Genomic DNA, 16,684 nt, shown 5'->3' with positions numbered 1-16,684 from the left:
CATAGCACAGTCCCCTTCTGGAATGAACAGTGCTTCCCAGAGCTCCTGCAGTGCAATTCAGGTGTATCCCAAGGAGCCTTGGGAAGAATCAAAGATGTGAAGATTTAACGTATGATCTTGCACGCCTGCTGTAACACAGCAACTCGGCGCCCACGACCACAGCGTGGTCTCATTATTTATATTGCTGTGGGAGCAAGAGACCTTTGTTAAGATCACAAATAGTGGGTAAGGGAGAACACAGAAGCTAATACAGAGTGCAGCTCATCGAGTATTATAATGAAATGTAATTTCTGTTTTAATTTGGTTGCTGAGGTTTGCTTGTCTTTGAATACTTCAGTCCTGCTTTAGGGGTCTCCAGGGACTGTGCTTTTGTGGGCAATGAATAAAAGGAACTGGGATATTGAATATCTTTCCTTTTCCTTATCTTGCCAGAAAGTTGAAATTTGCCAAACCTTTTGAAAAATAACTGGAAACAGGGCGTAAGCACAGTTGCTCACCGCTTCCTAGTAATTGGGGTGGGGCTTGGAGCTTCAGCTGTATCATAATTAGTTAATGACTGTATCTGTGGCCCTCCTTTGTACAGGATGCTGGAGCTGGTTGAGGAGCACCTGAGGAGACAAGGAAGAGTCTCCTGGGGAGAGTCAGTCCAGGTAAGCTCTCCCTTGTCTATTCCCTGTGGGGTGGTTATGTGGTGCTGTGAGATCAGCATCCCACATCTAGCATAATTTAGGGAAGTTCAGGCAGTGAACTGGTTCTTGAAGGACAATCTATGCCAAAAACAAAGATGGGACAGCAGGTTTGGCCCTGCCTGAGGAGGGGAGTGGAGCATCGAGCCTCAGCCCATGCTCGGTTATCTTGATTCCTTAATGCTCCCTGTAGCTGGTGCCTGTGCTGAGTGGAGAAGCAGCCCTGAGGATGGTATTTGAGGAGCAGTTCAGCTGAGCAGATGTGTGTTAAACAGCAAAGAGAGAGAGGGCTGAGTGCCTGTGTCCAAAGGTCCTGGGGGGATTTCTGCTCTGTCCTCAGGGATTGCATAGTAACTGCTGCCCTTTTGCACAGACAGTAGCCAGGGGAGGTTTAGATGGGATATTAGGAAAAATTTCTGTATTGAGAGAGTGGTCAGGCATTGGAACAGGCTGCCCAGGGAGGTGGTGGAGTCACCATCACTAAGGTGTTCAAAAAACGTGTAGATGTGGCACCTGGGGACATGGTTTAGTGGGCATGGTGGTGTTGGGTTGACAGTTAGACTTGATGATCTTAAAGGTCTTTTCCAACCTTAATGATTCCATGATTTTCTCTGGCAGTGAGTTGCAAGAGGGCTTGCCCTTCTTGAAGGGTTCAAAATGGTCCTCAGCAGCCCTTTCCCTACGCAGAGCCCATTGTAGGGAGAAGTAGCTGATCTTTTTGCCCAAAGTCAGCTCTCCAACTGGAAGGATGTATTGCTTCCAGAGAGGATGAGGAGAAAAGACGAGGACATGGTGGCTGATAGAAGGACTGAGGAAAGCCTAAGACAAAACCAGGGCAGCAGATGAGATCTGGTGTAGTGACCCATCTGTGTGGCCAAGGGAAGAGGCAGCTCTGGAAAGCTGTTCCTTGATAGGTGCACTGCAGCAGAGGGCACCAGAAAGCAAGAAAAACTTCGCTCTGTGCTAACAGCGCGTAAAACACGAATGTCTTTGTGGGCTGCAAAGACTGAGGGTGCTGGTGACGGGACTGGCGTTGTGCTTTATGTGGGAAGGAATGATGAGGAGAGACTCGATGACGGTCCTCTGTTGCGTGCTTTAGTTTGCCATAAACACAGGCAGCGTAATGGCCACGAGCATCCCGACTCAAACCCACGCTGTGGCTGCAACGTCGGTGTAACTCGCGTGTGTGAGGCACCTCAGGGCAGAGGCGCCGCTGCCCGGGGGCACCTCAGGGCCTTCGGACGGCTGGAGAGCTTCCTGGGGCGGGGAGACTCCCCACCTGTGCGCCGCCCGCGAGTCCTGCCGGGGGTGCTCCTGGCGCTTCTGCGGCCACAGACATACAGCTTGTCTCCATTTCATGCTGCACCGCTGTCTCGCGGCCCTCTTCGTCAGTGAGATGCCATCAGCGTGACGTGCTCACCCCTGGCTGTGCTCGTCCCCCTCCCCGCTGCCCCCGGCTCTCCCCGCCGCCGGGGCCTTCCCCAGTGCCCGGCCAGCCCAGCCGCCCCCCGGCTCCGCTCCCGGCCCGACCTCCCGCCTTCCCCGCCTGGGAGGGGGCGGGCAGCGCGGGGCCGCCCCTTCCCGCCGGTGCCGCTGCCCGTCCCCCGGTCCTCCCTGTCCCCGCTGTCGGCCGGGCGGGCGGGGCCTGCGGCGGGCGGAGGGGAGTTTCCAGGAAGTGGCCATATTGGATCCATTCAGCCGCATCCACCCGCGGCGGGGAGAGCCGCGCTCCCGCCGCCGGCGCCGCGCCAGCCCCGGCCATGGCCGCCACCGACCTGGAGCGCTTCTCGGTGAGCAGCGCGGCGGCCCGGCCCCGCTCGCGTACGCGCCTCTCCTCGGGCAAATAACTTGGGGTTTTGTTTTTTTTTTCCCCCTCTCCCTCGGGGGGAAATCCATCTGATGGTGGGGCCCCGTGTGCGTAGGGGCTGCCCCGCCAGCCCCCTGCGTGTCCGTGGCAGAGCCGGGAGGAGGCCGGCGGCTGCGGGGCGGGGGTGACCGGCTGCGAAGGGGTCTCGGCAGGGTGTGGGGTGTCCTTGCGGGAAGGTCCTGCCCTGCGCCGTGGGGTCCGGCGGGCTGGAAGGCTCCGAGGCCTCGGCGCCTGCTCTGATGCTGAAACCGGTAAGGAAAGCCTGCCGTGACCCCTCCCCGGGTGGGCAGGGTGCTGCGGGGTGCCCGATACCCGCGTCTCTGCGGGCGTGAGAGGGGCGGAAAGAAACGGGGTCAGACCTCCCTGAACAGGAATTGTTTGCAGACGCCTGGTACCCAGACACTCCGAAACAGTGAGTAACTTAACGGTGTGTGTCTACTACCGTGAGGGGGACAGCGACTCGAGCGGGGGCGAAGCGACCCCCCGAGGCCAGCCGGTCCCCGGGCAGCGTTTGGCGAGAGCTGTGCAGCGAACATGGACGTGACCTGTGCACCGCCGCCTCTCCCGCCTTGTGGAGCTGCGGTCGGGAGTCAATCTGGCGAAAATCTCTGTCGGCATAAAACTCTTCTTTGTCTACGGCTTGAATTTTTTGTTGTTGTTGTTGGAAGGCTGTTCGGGTCAAATAGCTCGGTGATGCGTCTTGTGGCCTTTCAGAGCTGAAAACGTTTTTACCACGTTAAATAGCTCTCAAAAGGAAAAGTTGTCTGGTGCGATACTGCTAAATAAATGAGAACAGCAGTGGTGGTTGCCTGAATTATAGGCATGCCGCTTGAGCACAAACAAGTCCCTGCTACTGTTTTCTCTGTAAACTACTTTTTGCCAAGAATCTCAAACTTTGCTCCATTTCTTTGAACCCTGTCCCGAAAAGTTTCCAGCTCAAGAATGAATTTGCAAAGATTGTAACTTGCATAAAGGAAAACTGATTGTGGGCTCTTATTTAAGAAAGCAAATGCTTCTAGACCCTGGGGAGAGGGCATTAAGGTAAAGCCTCAGTGGCAGGGAATAGAAACACCATAACTATCTCACTGCAGTTCTTTCTGCATTTGTATCATATATAAATACTTTTAACGTTAATGTGGTGTGCCTGCTGGTGCCTGTGCAGATTTTCGTAGGTGTTACAGGAACCTAAAATGTTGCCTAGCCCGGGTGAAAATGAAACAATCTTGCATTCTTTGGTGTGGGTTCTTCAGTGCTTGGTGTACTTGGGTCAATACTCTGTCATTTTTATTTAAAAAAAGAAGGGGGGGGTGAGTGCAGAAGAAGCTCCTGAAGGTGCTTGGCTCTCATTTGGGCACCGAAGTGAAATGCCTGGGCTCCAACGTGACTTTAGTGCCCAACTCCACTAGGAGAAAATCTGCTTGCTTTGTGCAGGGTGGGTTTATAGGGATCTGCAGGCCCGGTAGCTGTCTCTGTTGATCTTTGCCGCTGGACTAGTTTGCCTTCCACCCGGAACCCTGGCAGAAGTGGGTGGGAGAGCAGCATCTTGTTTCCATTTGATGTAGGGCAGAGGGCTGTCCCAACTGCTTCCTCCTCAGCGCGTGTCTCAGCGCTGATGCTGTTCCTCCAGCCGTACCGTGGAAACCTTATGATTAAGGTGTTCTGAGTTGTTCTTTCTGTGGGGTTTACAGCTTTTTTGGTGTCACTTTATATCGCTGCACCTCAGTTTCCTGAGCATAGAGTCTGGGTGACAATAGCTTGCTACTGCCAAGACAAGGTGATGATAAATTCATTGATTTTTACTAGCTGTTTGTATCTGCAGTGGGAAGTAATGTTGAAAAGGCCTCTGAAGGAGGTTTTCATATACAATAGGTCATACTATTCAGATTGGTGAAGCTATTTATAAGTGTCCAGCTGACAGTGGCATCCTGGAATGTAGTGACCCTTAGGTTTGGATAATGTGTTTTCAAAACTCCCCAGATGCATGCTTCCCTTGTACAGTCCTCCAGAACGCCTCTGTCTCCAGCACAATAAAGTTCCCTTGAAGTGCTGCTGTTGGAAATGACCAACAAAAGCAAATGAAAGGAAGCTCGCCCATAGAAAGCTGCCTCTAAGGCAGCAGAATCACACCAGCGGTGCTCAAGACCGCCTTTGTTTTTGTGAATATAGCGCTTGTGAGAGAGATTGGCTTCAGCCCCTGGAGACTGAAGTTTTCTGCTGATCTGCCCTGAGAATGTGGCTCACCACTGCCGTGTTCAGGGCTTGGTATGCAGGCATCACCTCTAGATAGCCAAGGCCCGTTCTCTTCATTACAGTTACTGCCAGAGTGGAAAGAAAGCTGATAAAGTTTGGTTCTGTCGTGAAATGCTTTAATTTGTCATCAAAGCTCAGAGCTTCTCTGTTGTCTGTTCTGGCCAGTGCTGAGCTAGCACATGTGATGACTGTGTGCTGGAGCAGACACTGGCAGTATTAGCAAGGGTGTTGGTATGTTGAGCGGGAAACAGCCCAACCACCACGTGCAAGCGGAAGCCAGAAAGTGCATGAAATGCAGCAGGGAAATGCAGAAGCTCTGGAGGAAGATAGAAAAGCTGGACGGAGAAGTAATGAAGGAGAAGCGACTGGAGATGTGTGGGAGAATAAATGGGATGAGATGTGAGACTGTAAGGCTTGTTTTGCCTTTGAGCAGCTTTCTCAAACCCGCAAATCTGTTGCTTTCTCTCTTTTTAAATAAAACCCATCCACCTCCCGAAGTGCTGTCGCTTAACTATCTGCATTAACCCATCGTCTGACTTGGAGGTGCAAAGGCAGTTGCTTGGGCTCTGAACTGAGCAGCTGCGTGCTCTCGGATTCCTGCATGTGAGGAGGAGCAGGTGTCCTCAGCCTTAAGGTTGGGCTGAGATAAAAATTTAACGTTATGCCGTCAGTTTTGAAAATATCATGGCTGATTGCTTTATGTGCATAGCGTGACTGTGTGCATGGGCAAGGGATTTGTGAACGTCGATGCCTAGTGAAGAGAGCGCTGGATGCATGCATGTGGCTGTGTCAGCTGTGGTTGCGGGGCGACTGTCTGCTTGTAGTCCTGAGAAGATGTCCCTTCATGTTGGTGATAGCTAGGCTTTTACTGGTAGCTTTACTATAAATTAATGCCCCTTAGATGATCTTGCCAGAAAAAACACCACTTTATCCAGAGGAAAAATGAATAACACCTTCCTCACTGGGAAGAGACGATGGGATTTTTTTTGTCGCGGCAAGCTGCCGAGCTGGGAGGGGTCTGGCCAGTTTGGCAGCTTCGTGTGAGTGTTACCTGTTTACACACCACGGCCTTCTTGTGACCTGCTCCCAGCTCTGCGGGAGGAGAGGGACCCTTGGATGGTGCCTGTTCTTGCCGTAACTGCCTGGATGGTGACAAACTTCATGCGTTTCTGCTGCTGTTTTCTGTAAGCTCGTGTTTTCTCTTACTGGCTGCACAGCCTAAAGCCCATCATCTGTGTGAGGGGGCCAGTGTTGTACCGTAGTCCGTGAAAGATGGGCATGAGGAGTGGGCTAAGAACATCTCTATGTACCGTGGCTAGGGCAGAGTGGTTGCCAGAAGTCTTATCAGTGCAGGTCCTAAACATAGGGTTACATATTCTTTTAATCATCCTCAAGGAAAACATTTCCATGGCCCAATTCCAGTGGAAACTGGGGTTTGTTTGCATTCAAACATTCCCCCTGCCCTGTGTTTTTTCCTGGCCAGCGGCATCATTTGGAAGTTCCAGGGTTAAATTTCCTTGTCTGTTTCTGTTGTTCAATTATTTTACCTTTAGCCTGGAAAAACTCAAGTGATCCCCCATGCAGTGTGGAACAGAAGTGACAGATTTTTCTCCAAGCTGGTAACATGCACCAGGAAGCGAGCCCAGCGGGAGCAGCCCTTTCCCGCTCTGCCCTGGGCAGCTCTTCTGCCTGTAGCGTATGCTTTTTTAGGAAGGCGGGATGGGGAAAATGGTATTCCACTGGTGGTTGCCTCGCCGAGCCCTGCAGTCCCTCCCTGGGAGTCTCTCCTGTGCTCATACAGGAAGCCAGCTCCAACTGTTTCAACCACAGGACCAATTAGTTCAACCACAGTCCATCACAGTTAAACCCTTATTTTGAATGTATGCACTGGGAACAAATGTTGCCCAGAAAAAGATTTTGTTGTTGTTGGGGTGGATTTTTGGGTTTGTGTTTTTTTTTTTTTTCCCTCCTGTGGTGCTGTTGCCATCGGTGAATCCGGAGCGTCTCTTCCTCTTGCAGCAGAGATGCAACATGTTGTTCTGCGTGGGAGCTCCAGAGCTGCTCTTAACCGCTCGTAATGGCAGCGAGCGCCGAGGCAGTGGGTGGAAGGACGTGAGCTGGCGAATGCTGAAGCTGTGTGTGCCCTCTGCATCGGCAAAACAAATGAAAGCCTGAAGAATAACTCTCTTTCAGGAAGCCGGCACGGTGTCAGGGCTCGTCGTCAGCGCTGCGGTGGCAGCTGTCAGCCAGTCTCCAGTGTTGCTGGAAGGCCAAAAGCTCCCTAAATATTATCTTCTGTAGCAGAATAGCAGCGCTGTCGCCAGCTGCGGGGAGAGACGCAGCCCCGTCGCCGCGTGCCCCCGCTGTCCCCAGCCCGGTCGAGTCGAGGCACCACCGTGCAAACGAAGTGCTCTGGGGACGGGGCTCTCTTTCTGTCTGCAGGAGCAGCGGTCACGCTCATCTCCTTTCCTTCGTGTGCTCCTTTGGCTCGGAGGTTGGGAGGGGAAGAAATGGCATGAGGCTGAATTGACTTTTTCTGGGTTGTGCATTTAAGAGGAGGAATTTTGGAGGCCATGGGACTGAGGGAGACGTGCAGGGCGCGGGCACACTGTTTCCACCCACCCTGTGTGAGGTAGGGTCACATTTAAGTGATTAACTTCGATTATTCAGAATGTGTCCTGGGCCCGTTTCGGTCTACGGGTGGGAGAAGCTGCCCTGCTTGTTTCAGATTAGCTGCAACCCTTAGAAGTAACGCTGTCCTGTCCCGTATTTGTGTTTTGATGAGGTGGGCCCTGTGCATTCATGCACAGCCTGCTTGTTTCTCCCCTTCCCCACATCTGTGTAGCTGCAGCGAGCTCTGGCTTTATACCTGAAGCTTTGCCGATACAAATATTGTGTATCGCAGAAGTGTCACATAGGTAGGAGAGCCCGTCTCTGCTCAAGTGAGGGGGAAAAAAACCCTGAAGCTGCTGCCTCTCCTCAGTCCCAGCCACGCACTTTGCTTCCAGAGCCTCTTCTCTGGCATAAGCGGCTCGCCTCCGACATGTGACATTTGGATGCAAAAAGTGGAGCCAGACAGGGAATCAGCACCCTCCAAAATGGGGTGACAGCTGAGATTTTTCAGCGTGCTGGGGGAAAATGGTGTCAGTGAGAAGCACAGGCTTCTCGGATACATCTCTAGTCGCCGTTCTCTGCTTGTGGGCTGACGAGAGCCGGTGGGGTCAGGATTGTGGAGGCACCACTTTGTTTAGATGTTCAGATTCCTTTGCGAAGCCAAAAAGTGTCCGTCTCCCACACACACACAAAATTCCAGAGATGTCAGACAGCTAGAGAGAGGTTCCCATGGAGCACCCTGCCTCAGGGCTCTTGCCCTCTCTGGCTCGCGCAACCTCAAAACCAGATTGTCACAGGGAGCTGTGGATCGAGAGAGCTTGGGCTGGATTTCCATCGAGGGACTTGGCTGCTCCCCGCCTCTCCTCGCCGCTGCATGAGGTGCAGTGAGGAGTCTGTGCCACCGCTGCATGACGTGTGCAAGGAAACATGTGGGGAATGCATCCAGAGTCCTCCACAGGCAAACGAGCGCTTCGGCCGGCTCCTGCTGTAAGAGAGAGGCAGGACACATCCCGCAGCTTCTGCCCGGCTGAGTTGGTGTCTGCCTGCAAAGGACTGTACAGGCATGCCTTCAGCTGTGGGCCGGTGTGAAGCGTGTTCCCAGAGCTTGTGTTGTTCACACTGGAAAATCGAACCTTCCTGCAGCGGCAGCCAGGGTTGCCTAGGTCAAGTTGCTGGGAGAGGAGACTGACCACGCTGTGCTAAATAGTCTATACATTCCTGCAGGCGCCTGGTGCGCGGGGCGCAGCTTGGGTCAGAGGGACGTCGCTGGATCTCTCGTCCAGACCCTGCTTACAGCAGGCTGCTCCGGGCCTTGGATCCTAATCCAAGCTGATCCTGGCTTTCGACTCTGCCGCAGTGGAAGGGCTACTGGAGCTGGTCTCTCGGGAACGGTCTCCTCCCCTCCATCTTCTTCAGCAAAGGTGTTTCCAGCTTGTACTGGTGAACATAGGTTTATTCTGTAGTTTCATACAGAATGAATAGCTGTTTCAGCTTACTTCTTTGCTATATACTTTTTTCAGGTAGAGGTTTTCTTTTCTTCTTCAGTTGCCTTGAGTCTTCAGATTAAAGGTATTCTGTGCTAATACATTTTGAAGCTTTCTGGAGGTACGTGTTAATAGGATATATAGCAGTCAGCTTATTAGCATGATGACTCTGGTTTAGCTCTGGGAGCCGAGTGGCTGTTGTACATAAAACTCCTCTTTTGGATGTCTTCCAGGCAGTATCACCAGGAGACCTGCACAGGAGCTGGAAGAGCTGTGGAGATGCTGTGAGATGGTTGCATAAGGCAAACTGGGAAAAAGCATGCAGTAGTGACCAAAACTCTTGGGTTCCCATTACATCTCTGCTCCCTTGTCTAAAAATATATTGAATAATAGTATTTATTGTAATCAGGCAATAAATTCTGGAAACGTATGTGGGAATTAGCTATGTTTATTTTAAGTGGTAACTAAAACAAATTATCTTGGTGGCTGATATCCAGCATGGCTTGTTCGGCATGATGGGGATCCAGATCCTTTTTCCCCTCTTCAAGATTTCTTTTAACTGCCCCAAGGCTTTTCCATGCCACTCCTGAGGGGCAGGCACTCAATTTCTCCCTTGGCTTTGTCCCACGGCCTTTGTATTTGCCAAGTGTCTCCTCCTCTTCCTCCTGGTAGGATAGTGGGGAAGGGAAGACGGATCCTGCTGCTCAGATCAGTTGAGTGCAAGCTGGGAATGCATCTGCTGCCTTGGATGAACTTGGGAAAGTCTCTTACTAGATAAGGTGATAAGATTAGTCTCTTGTCAGGGGTAGTTGTGAAGTTCCATTAAAGAAAAAGCCTCAGCACCTTCTGAATAAGTAATTCTGAAAAGAAACGAACTGGGGTAACCTGTGTTCTTGTTTGTATTTTGGGTTCTTTTTAAACAGACTGAAGGAAAAGTTTTGTTTCTGTTTTGGGCTTTGCTTTCTTGGTTTTGAATAGCTCACGGAGGATGGAATTCTCAGGCTGATGAAAAGCTGAACTTTCTCATCCTTTAAGGTCATTTTGGAGGAAATGTCTCTCATTTTTGGTTCCATAGTTTTTCTGTTTTAACCAACTTTCCTTATTCTCAAAGGCAACATTCATGTTTGCAAAACATTGTGTGCATAATGCCCGGCAAATCCTGTTTTGCTCCTTTGTAAGCTCTCATCCAGGGCTTGTGATAGGGACAAAATGCATGTTTTATCCTTTCTTAAGGAAGAAAGACCTCACAATTAACTTATGAGGCTTCATAAATGTTATAGGGAGGTTGCTAAATAACAGCTTAAGAAAAGGAAGCATGTGGGAATTTTGCTTTTAGTGTAAAAAGTCAGAGAGGATTTTAAGCCAGAAACAGTCAGTTTGTTTGCAGAAAATTAAAACTGATATTGGATTCAGAGGTTGTGAATGTATCTTCTTGGATGTATCTTGTATAAGAAAAAATGAGCTGCTCTGCTCTCCCTTCAACATAGCTCTGAAAGTCAGCAAAAACTGATATTTTTAAGCTTGTGCCGATTCATTTGATTCTGTGTGTAGGACTTTTATGTTTTGTGGTTTGTTGGTGGGGTTTTTGGGGTGTTTTTTTTTTTTTTAGGGAGGAAAGGCTGCTGAGACTGAAGCAAAGCTGAAGGCAGTGCCTGCAGTTCAGCCGCTTGCTCGCAAGCGCTGAAGTGAGCAGGCTGGTGCGGAAGGGGAGTGAGTTGAGTGTGCAGATCCCTGCTCCTGGCTTGCTGCTGGGAGTGCTCAGCATCCAGCGTGTTGCTGGGATATCCGTACAAGGTGTACCGCAGGAGTGAAAAAACCGCTTTGGCACCAGCATGTGTTCGGCACGCTGGATTTTTACAGGTGTGCAGCAGAGCATTTTATTCCCTGAGACTAGCATGGGGCATATGGGACACTGTGAAACATTGATACTGGACCAGTGACCTTTTTTTTTTTTTAATTTTTGTTTTGCCAAGATGCTGAGCATTGTTCTTTGCAGTGTCTTCACTGGTCTCAGGGTTTATGAATAGCTCTTAAAAATGAGTCTAAAAGCCTTCAAGAAAGGCACCACTTCAGGTAACATAACCTTTAGATAGCCCTAAAGGAGAGAACCTCAGCTTTTGAGTCTTGCCTCTGTAATGTAAAGTGGCTTTCATTTTTATTTGGCAGGTCTTGGTGGTGACTTGGTATCTGGTTTCTTCAATGATGTTTTTGCCTGCCTGGAGTGCAGCTGGGAGCTGGGAGAGAGATGAATAAAGGCTTGAGTGTCTGGGAAAATTCTTGGCATTCTTAAGAGAGTGGTTTAAAGGGGGGGTTGGGAATTATTTTTTTGTTCGGTTGGTTTTGTTCTGTTTTTTTGTTGGTTTGGTTTTTTTTAGCATGAGGTTTTTATTGGGGGAGACTGCGGTGCGGGCTGTGTGTTGGAAAAGAGAAGGAAATGAAGGCCGCTGGGGCTTTGCCCTGCGAGGGAAAAGCAGTGTAAGGCATCGCAGTGTTACTGTTCACAGTTCTTCAGGGCTGCCACAGTGGGGGAAACACTTACAGCCCTCCCTGCACAGGCATGGTGAAGGCGGAGAGGGGCTCACGCCATCTGCGATGTGTCCTCTTTGGCCATGTACCACCAGAGCGGACCCGAGAGGTAGCAGAGAAGTCTGAAACACAGCAGGTTGCAATTGTAAGACAAGTGGTACAGCAGCATAAACCCTATATCTAAAATTATCTCTATAGGGTCTGGTGGTTGGTTTTTTTTTCTTCCTTTCTTCTTCCCCCAGCCTGTTAAGTGCTTCACAATGGGAATCTGGAATTTTGAGCACATGTTTAAGATTAACTGAAAACCTTCAGAGTTGCTTATGTGCTTGCACTTTGCAAATCTGCTTGAGATTAGGTGGCATTTAGATGCGACAATTTTAGCCTAAGAGGTGCTGAGACCTCCACTGGCCAGCCCCAGCTGAAAGTTTATGTTCTTTCATCTCCAGTGCCAATGGCACCCATAAGGTCATGCTTACTGCACCTAAGCTCTCTGTCTAGACTTACTATGCTCAGCATCCTCTGACTGTTGTTAGACAACCTCAAATCCGGTCTCATTATCTCTCTTGGGTCATCTCTTTCTGCTTAGTAGACTGCAAAGTGCAAGCTCATTCATTGATGCTGTACTGTGTCTAATAGTCCTTAGCCTGGGAGTACAAGGAAGATAATGTTTTGATGTGTGATAGTGTCTAATTTGGAGTGGTGCTCGCACCATAGAGGTGCTTTTCAAACGTCAGGTGTGGTGTTGCTGTTACTACCCCTCAGCTGCTGAGCTTGGCAAAAGAAATGTTTTTCCTCATGGAAACCTGAGTCTGTACTTGCTGTTTCTCTGCAAATGTCAAGTGGCATTTATTGAGACAGTATTGAGAGATGGGGTAGGATCTCTTGAGAGGGGTGATTTGCCAGATTTTTCTGCATTGATCCAGGAACTGGGCCAAGCCCCAGGGAGTGCCTGTTTGGACAAAGAAGCTGAATTTGGCATCCGACACTGTTTGCCCAAAGGTCTCTGGGCAAGTACTCAACTGCTCCATGACTCAGTTCACTTGTGAAATGATGATAAAACTGCCAGCGCCCCTGTAAGGGACCGTGCAGGGATGGGGGTTTGGGGGAGGTCCCCTCAGCATCACACAGTCGCGGGGCTGGGACAGGGACCCTGCGTGTGCTGGACCCCGAAGGACACCTCTCTCTGTCCAGTGCGTTTGTGGGCAGCTCGACTTGCCCTGCCGGGTCTGAGAGGGGCCAGGCAATGCCGGCAGCGTGGCCGCTCGGGGTGCCAGCGTCCGTGAGCCTGTACGGGGGACTAGCTTGCTCCGTTTGGATTTAATAAACAGCCAGATCTCATTTGGTCCTTTCTCTGCTCTGTTGCAAAAGAGACTCCCTGCACCAGGACCAGGTAATTTCCTGATTCCGTGCATTTCCATTCAGGAGACAAGGGACTAGCATCCTGCAAACCCCACGGGTATACGTATTAATCTCTCAGCGCCGTTGTGTTGGGGGATTGCGGACGGGGAATCAAGAAGGTGAGGTCATTGCTTTGTGACTAACAGCAGTCCCCAGCTGTGCCGGGTGCTGAGCCGGCCCTGCAGAGCGATGACCGCCGCGTCCCGCCACGGGAGCACTGCCAAAGGTGCCGCGGCCGTGCGGAGCGGGGCCGGCGGGAGCTTTCCCCGCTCTTCCTCTTGCCGGTCTCTGAGTCACGCTGATCAGGGAGCTGCAGTCTGTCTGCTAGCACTGTTTTATCTTTCTGTTTTGATTTGATTGTAAATTGGAAGGGAGAGGATCTGTCTGTGCTCTGCACTTTGCAGGGTGCCTGGCACGCCGATCAGTGACTCCACGCCTGCGTGTGCTACCGCAGTGCGAAGCAATGTGCCTGTGGGCGTACCCAGTGCTGTAGAGCTGCTGCAAGGCATTGGCGTGAGGGTAACAGACTGTACCCAGGTTAGAGCAGGAGCCATGCTGCAAAATTCTGGAAGATTTGGTATTATTTAAGGTCAGGATGTCATCCAGGATTGAGGAATTTATAGACAAAAGTGTGCCTTGGTAGTGGGAACTGAAGCACTATGGAAAAGTGCTGTGCAGATGTGTTGTTCCCTCTTGCTGTTTTATAAATGTGTGTGGAAAACATGACTGGAAAAAGCCCAGGGAGAGGGGACCTGAAATACTACTGCCTGTGAGCTCTTGGAACAAGAAAGCTCTTATCCCAACAGCCGTGCGTGTCCCCTGCCTGCGGGGTCTGCGTTTGGGGAGCTGCAGCCTGGCCACAGCTCGGGGACACCCCGGGTTGGTGATGCGAAGCCTACGGGGGTGCCGGAGGGAGTGTTTGGGAGGAGCAGATACTTTTGGGTTGAAGCTCAAGTGTAAGCCCTTTTCATTTAGCAGAAAGAAGAAAAGACTGAGTTTCCCCTCCTTTTTTCCCCCTTAGGCCTTGGCTGTTTTGCCTTGGAAAATGTCAACTGTTCATCTTTCTCACTCGTGTTTTGTTGGGCTGCAGAAATTGGAAGACGCACCTTAGATACACAAAAGTGCTGTGCTCTCCCTCAGGAGAAACCAGGAGTCTTCACTTGGTTTAGCTGATTTCTGGTTTTCACTCTTGGTTTTACAGGGCATATTCACAAGTTGGTTGTACACTGATGAGTCTGCTGTAGCTGGGCCCAGGATTTCCATTACAACAAGTTCTTAAAAATAAGTATCACCGTTTAAAAAAAAAAAAATCACCATTTATGATTATGGCATTCAGTTACGCTTTTGTTTACCCGTATGCTTTCATCTGCTTCATTTAGGAAAACAAAAATGAAGGTTGTCTCAAGCAGAAAACACAAGCATATGTCACCAAAGAGCATTTCTTGTTGAAATTAATTGAAAGATGATACTTCTCTATCTTTTTCCTTTATTTATTTATTTATTTTTATCCAACTGATGTCAGAATGATCTTTTATGTCCAAGTTCCAATCTGTGTGAAAGCGAGGAGAACAGGGGTAATGTGTCTAAAAGCAGAATGACCTGCTCTGCTCTGCACCGCACCAGGAGCCTCAGCTAGGAAAACGATGCAGTTGAGGGGCAGCTGAATGTGGAGCTGATCTTCTTGCTGCTGACGTCCCCCATGGCTTGTGCAGGCAGTGATAAAGCTACTTTTCCTGGGAGAAGTTTCTGAAAAATGTAATGATGCAAAGTGAAACTGATGCTAATTTGGAGGTGTAGCATGAAGAGACTGCAAGAAGAGAAACTGTGATCAGATTTTTGTTTTTTAAAGAATCATAGGCACAGTGGTTGATGCTGTAGCCTGTGCCATTTCTCCGCACAGATTTCTTTAATCCCTCTGTCTACTAGAAAGAGCCTAACTAATATGTGAATACTGTGTTGACCCTCCTACAGGGATCTGGATTTGGTCTCTCTGGTTGTGTTCCTTTGCCTTTTCTTGTCTCACTTGCAATAAAGGGCCAAAAACCGTATCATCTTCTACGGATGTGGTTTGTGGCCAGCTGCCCGCAGCGTTGCTGCCTCCAGCTTCCTCCCAGCCCCACGGTCCCGCTGCACAGCACGGTTTGTGGGACCCTACTGTGGATGGGCTTAGGAAGCTGATGTGGGTTTGAAGTGCTGTTTTCGGTTCCCTGGCCGGCTTGGTGCGGGTGCAGCCGCAGGAACGGGCCAGCGTGCTGTCGTGCATCCCAAGGGCATCACCAGCCCCCAGCGGAGCGTGTCCGGGAGCCAGGGTGGCTGGTGCCTTACAGCAGGTTTGAAGCTCTATGTTTGGAGGTTTCTTTTCGGTTCCTGCGGTGCTCAGCTGAGTGTGGCCATCTGTGCTACCAAGGGCATGTCTGTCTTTCTGCAGCATGCCAGGAGAAGGGTCCGTGACGTAGCTGTCAAACCAGAGCCAAAGATTGATTTCCCTCCGGGACGGCTGCTGTTCCCATGGCCGTGCCCCCAGGTGCCATTTGTGTGCCTGTTGCCTTGACAGACTCTGCCTCTCGGCCCAGCCAGAGCATCTGTGAAAATGTTTAATAAAGGACTTTGGACTTGAAAATTAGTAAGTTCTGCTCTGAGCTTCTGATGAATCTTTTCTTTCCCATGAAATTCCAGATTCAAAATACAAATTATCCCCTTGTCTCACTGCTTCAAGCCCTGAAGACCGGTTCAAGGCACAGAAGAAGCGCATGTTCAAAGGGTCCAAGTAAAACCCTGGCAGCTGCCTGTCACAGGATGTCGTTAGTGACCCAAGAAGTGATACTCAGGGCTGCAGTGGCTGTTCACGGTGGGAGTTCACACTTGGAGCCATCCCAAACTCCTAATTATCATGTTGCAAAATGACCAAATGGGCTTCAGGAAGGGTTGGCTGCCTCATGGTTATTTGCAGCCCCAGGATGGGGTCCTGCCTGGTAAGGAGCAGAAGAGTTCTCTCTCCAGGCTGAGAGATGAGGGACCTGATTCTCTTTGGACATTGCGGAGGGCGGGAGCGTTGCAGAGACTGGCACCAAATTCAGTCCTGCTGAAATTCTTAGCTTTTGTTTAAAACAAGAACACCCCCCATGGCTGCAATGCTGCTGCCCTCATTTATTGCAGCATTTATGTTCTGGATTGATTATTTTTGCTGAGCATTGCAGCCTGGTAGGCTGGCTGCTCCTGCTGGAAAGAAGTCAATTTTGAATGTGACCTTGTTGTCTTTACTAGCAGGTGAACGTTTCAAGCTGTCCTTCAGCTAGCCTGGGCGAGCAGGAGCTGGCCAGAAGGGTTAGTCAGTTGAGGTGAGACTCGCAAATCAGTTGTAGGTAGAAGCAAGAAGAAGTGCTGGTGGTTGCTCATTGGGGTGGTGGGTAGGTTCCTCTCCAGGGCAGGTCAAGACACCAAACAACACAAGTGAGCAGAAAAATTGGTTGTATCGGCAAGGCTGTCGAGTTTCAAGCTCAATGGATTGGAGGGAAAGAATAAAACAGAAAACTTCTGTCTGTCTTTCTGTCTTTTCCTAGTCTTATTACTTTCCAGCAGTTGTTGCTGCTGTTTGTCCTAACACAGCAACAATAGCAAAATGCCTTTGGAGGCTGAATGACAACTGAAGGCACTGCAAGCACGGCAAATGCTTTTCTGCTTTGGTATCAGTGGTGTTTGGACTTGAACCAGATTACTATCGTAGCTTACAGAAATAAAAGGAAACTATGCATTTCAAGGTCACCGAGAAAAATATTTCACTAAAGTTTGGCTCGTTGGTTTAGCCACTTTAACAAATGGCAAGCAGTTTTGAGTGTTAGTGTTGTCCTGTAACGAGCAGC

At 50.2% G+C, this 16,684-nt stretch overlaps 1 protein-coding gene across 3 annotated transcripts in view; it reads left to right on the top strand.

Moving 5' to 3' along the window:
• Positions 1-1,957: 1,957 nt before the first annotated feature.
• The window catches only part of SEPTIN8 (septin 8), a gene marked incomplete at its 3' end in the record, with an annotated part of 45,514 nt that continues 30,787 nt past the window's right edge, over positions 1,958-16,684 (top strand). For all 3 annotated transcript variants that reach the window (XM_082005965.1, XM_082005966.1, XM_082005967.1), the window contains exon 1: positions 1,958-2,476. In XM_082005965.1, the coding sequence (XP_081862091.1) occupies positions 2,447-2,476 (30 nt within the window). In that variant the 5' untranslated portion in view covers positions 1,958-2,446. The remainder of the gene's footprint in view (positions 2,477-16,684) is intronic.

This window comes from Phaethon aethereus, assembly GCF_964289735.1.
Source record: "Phaethon aethereus genome assembly, chromosome: 14".
NCBI classification, from domain to species: domain Eukaryota; kingdom Metazoa; phylum Chordata; class Aves; order Phaethontiformes; family Phaethontidae; genus Phaethon; species Phaethon aethereus.
This window is presented reverse-complemented; position numbering and strand designations above follow the sequence as displayed.